Consider the following 9528-nt stretch of genomic DNA (forward strand, 5'->3'; position numbering starts at 1 on the left):
TTGTAGGCGTCACAGGGCATATGTTTCATCAGTTATGATTCCCAATGCCCTCAGGGGTCGGGCTGTCATTTGCCCTCATGCCGCAGCTGCGCAGGTGAGCCCCTGTCCAAGGATTGCCGACATGAATAGGGGGGTTTTAACTCCCGACTTAAGGGTTAGCCTCAAGGGAGCTAGTTAGGCTCAGTCGCCATTTTTTGTTTAGCTGCTTTTTACCTGTGGTTATAGCTACCTTGGTAGGTAGAATTTTGGTTGTGATTGTGAGTTTCGGTTAGTGCAGCACTCATTCTATACATGGTGCCATCCCATACATTGTGATGTTCCATTAATTATGCCATCCCCGTAGGTCCTTCAGAGCATTTTCTGCATTTTGATGATTTTTGGTTTTAGTTCGCAGTTTTGATTATGGTGACTTTCTGGTTACGTTTATTCTGGGTCAGCTTTTCGTTTGTTGTCTTGCACTCGGAGGCCGGGCAATGCATGGGATTTCAGTACATGGGACTTCAGACTGTGCGGGTTCCGGCTCCTATTTCAAGAAATCCATTTTCTTTTCATTGGTGTGTTAATGCCGGCACTGAACAGGTCGGTTTAGCACATCATCTGGACTGATTTCTCTTCATGGGTGCTGGAAGGAGTGACGTCTGTTCAGACCTCCTATTTTCTGCGCAGTCACCGTTTTTCTGGTTTTGGGAGTTTCAGTTGCACACGACATGATTGTAGGTTTTGTGTCCTGTTTGTCTGTTGGAGAGTCTTGTTAGCAGGTTATGGTTGTTTGGTAGGTTTTGTAGCATAGTGGAAAATGGACCGCATATCACACTTGATATTTAGGGTTAGAGTTTCAGTGGAAAACTTTAAAACTAAAAAAAAAAAAAAATTGACTGGGTTTGTAAGTTTTTTTCTTAAATTGCGGGTTGTTTATAGGTTGATACAATTAGAGTAGCACTTCGTTGTTGGGCCAGGTTTCTGGTTCAATTCAATGGTGAAGTATTTTGACCTTCAGTGGCAATTGGTTGCTCTTTACCTATGTGTCTGGCTGGCCAGGTTTTTTAGCTTTCAGTTGTGGGGAAATTTTTCTGCGAGGGTCATTGGCCCCAGTTTTGGTGCAATGTAGGTTTTACGAGAAATTTGCTGTTGTATCCGTTCCTAATTTTCATGGCCATCTTAACCTGGTCAGTCCGACTGAGTTGTGGATTAATTATTCCTAGTACGACATTTCGGGTTTAGCTCATGCCATCAACAACCGAAGCTCGTTCCTTTTGCGTTACCTTAGTCATTTAGTTTTGTGCGTTTAGGTACCGAATTTAAAATTTGGAGCATACAATTTTGCGCTGCAGTCTCTTGTTTCAATGGTACTCTGTACGTAATCGTCTGCCTGGCAATTTTGGGGAGCTTATGGTTTTTCAATATTTGCTTTATTTCTTTGTTTGAAACCATTCGTAGCAGTGTGGGTCCAAAGCCTCTGAGATGGTGGCGCCAGCGGGGATCTCATTCTATTGTAAGCTTATAGGTGTTTATGAACTTACCCAGTCAGTTATTAGATGCTGGGTGAAGGGGTTCCCCGCTTGCGTCATCTCCTTGCAGCCCTTTGATGTTCAGATTTTGATGACGTGGATTGTGTTTACGGGTCAGGTAGCTTCTTACGGGTGTGAGGCCTCTCTTTTACATGTGAACTTTTCAGCTGCAATTTTGGAGTGTTTTGTTTGAGAGAGTTGGTGGCTGCCAATTAGGCATCTTCATCGTCAGGGCTTTTTAACGATATTGATTTTGGGAGATCAATTATGCTTTGCAAGTTTCAGTAGGCAGTAGAGACCATCAGGTGGGGGTGGATAGTTTACTTTTCTCAACATCAAGAGGTTTATTTGCCCGGTACTCCTTGCGGTCATTATAGATGTGGCATCCTGCTAGTAGAACACAAGGGTGGTTTACATGCCAATCTTGCCCTGCGTACCTCATTTCAGTTAGAACACAAGGGTGGTTTATAGGCCAATCTTACCCTGTGTACCACATTTCAGTTCTCTGCTGTTTTGGTCAATGGCTTGGTTGGGGTTGTTTCTATACTTCAACTTCTAGTACTCATTTCCTTCAAATTGAGGCAGCTATTCACGCAGCCATTGCGGGGGCATTTCCTGCAGAGTTTAGGGTGTGAAAGCGTCTGCCTTTGAGACATATGTATGCACGTTGTGGCTTGAGCTAGTTGCGCACCTGGCGCCAACCCAAAACGTTGTTTACCAACCAATTGTTGAACGACTAGCATTCAACAATTGGGGGGTGGCGAAGGAATTTTTTAATTTTTCCTCCCGGGAGCCTTGATCTGGCCCAATTTGGTTCATGGGTAGGTTTTTTTGTTTTTCCTCTTCACTTGGGTTACTTGTTTCCCCTCTTATGCATCCCTGCTAGTTAGTTGCCATGTGTCTTTTTAAAGTTGTGTCGGGATGGTTTGGGTTTGGTGTGGTACTCATGGTACGGAACTTTGTTGCTCACTGGGATTGCAGCAGTTGACAGTTTGGTTGAGAATGATGTACGAGGTTTGGTGTAGAGTTTCATGCTTGATTTTCTTGTGTCCTCAGGGCAGTTAAAAGGTGTGGAGTGGTTGTGCATGGTAAAAGTTTTTGTTGGGATAAAGGCCGAATGGGAGGATTGTGTGATCTGTAATGGTGCCTAGTTTGACTTGGAGAGTGGTGTGTAAGCATTGTGCGTTAGACAAGGGCTAGGTCATATTGGGTGGCAGGCCAGTTTCCTTCGGAGTCTGGCTTTGGCGGGAATACGCTACAACTCAGTGGCTTTATGTGGCACAAGATACGTTGTGGGGGCACTTGCCCTCGATGAACCTGGCAAATTTGTCCTGCTCTTTGCGACGGGACCTGGGCGCTTTTGAACGAAGGTGTCTCGGATTGGCCCAGGAGGGAAGTGGGACCCTTGCAACGTTAGTGTGTCTAGAGGGGGACGTTTCAGTCATTCCCCGAGTATTTGAGCAAAGTAAAAGCTAGAACTGAGTCTGCAGCGTCTCTTTGCCACCCTGGTTAGGTTAATTCATTCATTATAAATAAAAGCTGTGACCTTTTAGCCAAGCTCTTGTTGTCTGTGTCATTATTTATTAGTTTAAGTCAAGTAAGCTAGACAAGGTTGTTAAGTGTTAGAAGCAATAAACCAATGTACATCTTACAGCTCTTTTGAAAAGAGCTGTCCTTTGCACTGATAGTATATCCAGGTTTATGACCCGGGAATCTTTCTGCTCATGCAACGGGTAACGTATGTGCTGCAGATGACACTGGGATGGATCAATTTAAGTCCCTTTCAGGGAACTTTGTGAAGACAAGCCCATAGCCTTTTATTAGACAATGCCATCTATAGATGAGGTTGCCTTATGGAATTATCACATTCTAGAGCTTGGTACATATGTGGAATGCGTCCAGAACTCAGAAAATGGCAGATAATGGGGTCTATTTACTAAGTTGTGTAAGGAGATAAAGTGAACGGAGAATAGGTACCAGCCAATCAGCTCCTAACTGCCACCTCACAGGCTGTGTTTAAAAAATGGCAGTTAGGAGCTGATTGGCTGGTACCTTATCACTTTTCACTCTGTCTCCTAACACTGCTTAGTAAATAGACCCCTTAAAGAGTTTTAGCCGCATATTGCTTTTAGTACTGTACATCCCGAAAGGGTATACAAAGCACACAAATTGCAAAAATACAATACAGGACAATGGGCCTGATTCATTACGGATCACTACTGCGATTGCAATAGCGATTACGCACGCATTCTCACTGCGATGATATGATAATCCATTGTGGTCGCTATGCCATCACAGCATAACATTAGGATGCCCACCTTACCTTACACACATCTGTAATCATTAGAAAGACTGCAAAACCATCGGTAACATCGAGTACCATCGCAGCCTTACGCACACTTGCTCTGACCTTGCTCAGGAATTGCTAACCCCATCGCACGCTATGAGTGCATAAGCTGCGTAAGGCATCGCAGTGGATAATTTATGCATGCCCATGAAATGGCATTCAAACGCACTGGCACATCTGCATTTCGCCGACCAACCCCCTATCACCACCGACAAACAGCTTTTTCTGTCAATCACTCTGTGATGGGTCTGTGTAGTCACTGGGATTGCAGTCCCGATCACAGTGGCCTGTTCACGCACACACACATGCACTACGTATACGCATGCACAGGACGCAACAATCGTCCAATTGCGTGCGTAATCGCAGTTGCGATCATTAGTGAATCAGGCCCATTGTCCTTAAATATCCGAAAAAATTAATAAACACAATTATTAATGCATGTGCATGCATAAATAATACACTGTGATGTCTCACGCAGTACTCATAGCGTGTGACGAGGTTAGCAATTCCTGGGTAGCACAGATGGTGCAATGGTTAGCATTACTGCCTCACAGCACTGAGGTTGTGAGTTTGATTCCCACTAAGGCCCTAATTGTGTGGAGTTTGTATATTCTCCCTGTGCTTGCCTGCATTCCTCCGGGTGCTCCAGTTTCCTCCCACACTCCAAAAAATATACTGGTAGGGTAATTGGCTCCCAACAAAAAATTACCCTAGTCTGTATGTGCATGTGGTAGGGAATAGTGGGCCTGATTCAGACCCGGTTGCAAGCGCTGAGCGCTCACAACTGGGTCGATGGTGGCCCACTGCGCATGCGCACGACGGAGCTGGCTGCGCGAGACCCGGCTAGCGACGGCAACTCCGTCGCTCCGGGTCTCGCAACAAAGGGGGCGAGCTGTCGATGTTGAGTGACAGCTTGCCCCCTTTGGTTGGCGGGCCGGGGGGGGTGGCTGCCCAAACGGAGGCATTCCCATGAGAATGCCTGTCGTTTGGGCGCGGCCCCACTGACATCACGAGTGATGTCAGTGGAGACATTCCGGCTCTGTTAGAGCCGAAATCTCTCTGGGGCTTGCGGCCACGAGACCCTACCACGAGGGTCTCGTCGCAAGCCCGATGGTCGCGATGGTCAAGACCATCGCGACCATCATTATGTCCGCTCACTATAGCTGTGGGTGGTCACCCACAGCTATGCGAGCGGCCAGGAACCCGGCCCTGATTCAGAGCGAGTGACCGTGTCTGAATCAGGCCCATAGATTTTAAGCTCCACTGTGGCAGGGACTGATGTGAATGTCCAAATATTCCCTGTAAAGTACTGCGGAATATGTGTGTACTATATAAATAACTGGTAATAAATAAAAATAGTGTCTATTAGGTAAAAGAACCCCATGGCAGAATTAGGAACATTTAAAAACTTGTCTTTATAAAAAGCTGCAATGTGAAACACAACATATGTAAAAAAATAAAAAACACAGGTTAAACAACTTTACTATGCAGCACCTGCAGATATACTGGTGAATATGGATGTCCAATACATGTAACATAGCTAAGTATATACTTTTATGTTATTATTTAATTTATAGATTTTTTTAACACTTTCATGGTCTTTTCTCCCTCCTACAGAATTTTGTGATTTTTCTTTTGTTAGAAAATATTATATACCTGGACTTCTATTATTATTATTACTATTATTATTATTATTATTATTATTATTATTACTATTATTATTATTATTATTATTATTATTATTTTGGTTATATAAAGTATTTGGTAACTAAAGCTAAATGCATGACTATATGTTTTGCTTGAATCCATTTTGCTCATGCTCAGAAAATGATTATGCAAATTTGCACACCAGTGCAATGCTAAACACAAATTCCCGATTATCGGGAATCTAAACGTGTGCAGGACGCATTCTGCGAGTGTGCAGAATGGGTCCTGCGTAATTGCACGGAGCCTCTTCTGTGCTTCTGCCTGATTGATAAGCTGAGGCATGCAAGGGGCGGTGCAGGGGTGGGGTCTGTTGGCCAGCCTGAGTAAGTTGAGGCTTACGCCGATGGCCTGTGGCCAAGCGCCGTTGGTCATCGATGATCGCAATGGTGATCCCAGTCTGCGACTTCAGTCGCAGTGCTGGGATCACCAATGCAGCATGGGGTGTCATACATCTCCTGCTGCATTTGCATTTTAGCAAGGACGTAATTGCAAAGCTGCCCGCATGCAGCACTGCAATTCCGTTCCAACCTGAAATAGCCTCACTGTCATGTTTTTCCCACTTTGGAAAGTGCCAGAAAATGCAGACACTCAATCAGCAGGTGTAGGTGTGACCGTGTGCTTAAAGAAACCAGTGTTGTCAGCTATGCTAGTGATTTTTTCAATCATCCTTTGAAAATCAATATTGTCAGCAGTGTTTTAAATACAGGGCTGTAATAAGTGGTGTGCTAGCAGTGCCGCCTTCCAGGGCACAAGCAACAGGGGACTGCTCGATCACTGCCCCGATGCATCTGCATTTGACTTACAGGATACATGTAACCTGTAGAGTCTAACACCCATTTTCCACCAAATACCTGGGTCTGACCTGGGTTTGGGGGCCCAATTTAGACCCGCTCGCTAGATGTATTTGCACACAGCTGCTCTGCTGCTAATATACGCAAAGGCAGCAATCGCACGGCAACACATGAGGGCGCCCACTATGTCTTAGAGAGTGGCAGCAGTGCGATCACGCGCCGGTCTAATGATGCCCACTTTCCTTTCACAGCACACGTCATGCCCAGGATGTGTATATAACAATTGGTAACATCGAGAACCATCGGTTGCATACACAGTGCTTGTGGTAGACCCTACCCTACCGCAAGTACTGCGAGTGCATCATTCAAAAAAACAGCCAGGTGACATGTACAATGACGCTCCACTTTAATTTTGCACGCCCAAAGAATGCCGTTTTGATGCTCAGGCATGCCTGCATTTGCCTATCCACTCCCCCATTTTCCTGGACCTTCCTCTGTCCCCACCCACGACTGGCACATTCTGTCACTCAAAGTAGTGAGCCATCTGTGTACTCCAGGAGATAGCTTCCCATTTGCAATGACTGTCTCGCGCAGAAAAAACTGGCAGACTGCGTGCAAACGCAGCCTATTGAGTGGGTCTGAATTGCCCCCATGGTTCCAATCCAGATCATCATTACCCAGGTCCATCCTGGGTCCGACCCTGGTAGCTACCTGGGTTGGATTTCCAGGTCATTTGACCCGGGTTATGTTTCAGGGACCCTTTTTCACTGAGTCACTCCCAAGAAGACCCAGCAATAACCTAGGTTATTGAAGCACTGGAAAAGGGGTATAAAAGGACTCTGGGCATTTAACCTGCAGCTTGTAGAGCCAATTGAAGTGTCCATAAAATGCTACTGTGACTCTTCTACTAGCTGGTCCCAGTGGCCCTGCTCCCTTTTATGTGACATTATGACAGTAGGCATTGGAGGATCCCACAGACTGGAGAAATATTTTTTAACTCAATGAACTAAGGCCCTGATTCAGAGCTGGATGCTCTGACACAGCGCTTGCTCTGAGGGCCTGATTCAGAGCCGGACGGTCTGAACGAGCGCCCCCTCTGAATCAGGGCATTTATTTTTTGGAGCGTCCTCCTGGACGCTCGCATAGCTGTGGGTTACCACCCACAGCTTATACGAGCGTCCATGATGATGGTCGCGATGGTCAAAACCATCGCGACCATCGGGCTTGTGATGAGACCCTGCGGTAGGGTCTCGGAGACCGCAAGCCCTGGAGTGATTTTGGCTCTATCAGAGCCAAAATCACTCCCACTGACATCACATGGGGCCGGACCCAGACCGTAGGCATTCAACATCGACATCACGCCCCCTTTGGTGCGAGACCCAGAGCGACAGCTTGGCTGTCGCTATCTGGGTCTCATGCATGTGCACGACGGAGCTCCCTCCATCGTGTGCATGCACACTAGGGCACCATTGACCCGCTTGCGAGCGCTCGTGAGGGGGTCTGAATCAGGGCCGTCCCTTCTCCTTTTTGGAGCAACCTCCTGGCCGCTCGCATAGCTATCGGTGACCACCCACAGCTACAGCAAGTGGCCAAAATGATGGTCGCGATGGTCAAGACCATCGCGACCATCGGGCTTGCAACGAGACCCTACGGTAGGGTCTCGCTGCCGCAAGCCCTGGAGTGGTTTTGGCTCAATCAGAGCCAAAAGCACTCCCACTGACATCACTAGTGATGTCAGTGGGGCCGGCCCCAGACGGTAGGCGTTCCCATGGGAACGCCTCCATCTGGGCAGCCACGCCCCTGTCACACCCACCAAAGGGGGCGTGCTGTCAATCACCATCGACAGTACGCTCCCTTTGGTGCGACATCCATAATGACGGCTTGGCCATCGTTATTCGGATCTCGCGCATGCGCACTTGGGCAACATCGACCCTCTTGCGAGCGCTCACGAGCGGGTCTGAATCAGGCCCTAAGGGCCTTATTCTGCAGTGATCACAATTGCAAATGCGAACACAGATTGAGCTATTGTTAGCAATTGCGCATGCATAAAAGCATGCACTGCGCAAGCGCGGTAATCACACTGCGATTACGGACACACATAAGGAATCCATTGCAGAGTGAGTGACAGGATCTCAGCGTTGGGGGGTGGTGACCGGGGAGTGGTTAGAGAGATGAAGGCGTGCCTGGCTGTTTGAACGAAATTGCATGTGTGTGCATAAATTAGCCACTGCGATTGCATATGCTGCATGAATACTCATTGCTCACGATGAGACTGACGGGCTGATGTGCATCGATGGTACCGATGTTTACACAGAAGTGCGAAGTAGTACCGATGTGAGAAAGCAGAAATGGGCGTCTTTATGTTGGCGGAGCTGTGGCAGGCATTAGCATATTTTCGCAGCTTCATTGTGGGCGATTTCGCAGCTGCGATTGCGAATCGTACTGAATCAGGCGCTAAGTGACTAAAGTGGGTAAACCCTTAATTTTGCTTGTAGATCTTAAATTAAATAATAAAACTACAAATATTTTAATCATCTGTAATGTTGATCTCTCTTACCGTCCCCATACAGGTATCCGCCGCATCTACCCAGATGGAGTCAGCTACAATCTCACGCCCTTCACCAGTTGTCACCATATAATAAGCCACAAGGCGGAATGATGGGATGAAGTCCCCTGTTATTGGCAGCAACAAAGACACCAGGTATTGGTTTGGTGCCCTCTCCTGTCTGCCCACTTTCATTATTCGCCCCTTGTTAAGTATCTGTTTAAAGAAAATTCATATTATTATTATTATTATTATTATTATTATTATTATTAGTAGTAGTAGTAGTAGTAGTAGTAGTAATAGTGGTAGTAGCAGTAGTGGTAGTAGTAGTAGTAACATCATTAGTAGTAGAAGCATAGTAGTAGTAGCAGCATTAGTAGTAGTACTAATAGTAGCATTGGCATTAGTAGCAGTGGTAGTAGTAGTAAAAGTAGCATTGGCATTAGTGGCAGTGGTAGTAGTAGTAAAAGTAGTAACGGTGTTAGTAGTAGCAGTAGCAATAGTAGTAGTAGAGTGTAGAAGCTGTACTAGTAGTAGTAGCAGCATTAGTAGTAGTAATAATAGTATTAGTAGCAGTAGTAGTAGTAGTGGTAGTAACAGTAGTAGAAGAGTCTAGAAGTAGTAGTGTAG

General features: G+C 46.2%; 1 protein-coding gene across 1 annotated transcript in view; it reads right to left on the bottom strand.

Moving 5' to 3' along the window:
- The window catches only part of LOC148443005 (A.superbus venom factor 1-like), a 164805-nt gene that overhangs the window by 96058 nt on the left and 59219 nt on the right, over positions 1-9528 (bottom strand). The window contains exon 13 of the mRNA XM_088463400.1: positions 8911-9114. Within this exon, the coding sequence (XP_088319526.1) occupies positions 8911-9114 (204 nt within the window). The remainder of the gene's footprint in view (positions 1-8910; positions 9115-9528) is intronic.

Source organism: Taudactylus pleione, unplaced genomic scaffold (genome assembly GCF_031769625.1).
Source record: "Taudactylus pleione unplaced genomic scaffold, aTauple2 ptg001357l, whole genome shotgun sequence".
NCBI classification, from domain to species: domain Eukaryota; kingdom Metazoa; phylum Chordata; class Amphibia; order Anura; family Myobatrachidae; genus Taudactylus; species Taudactylus pleione.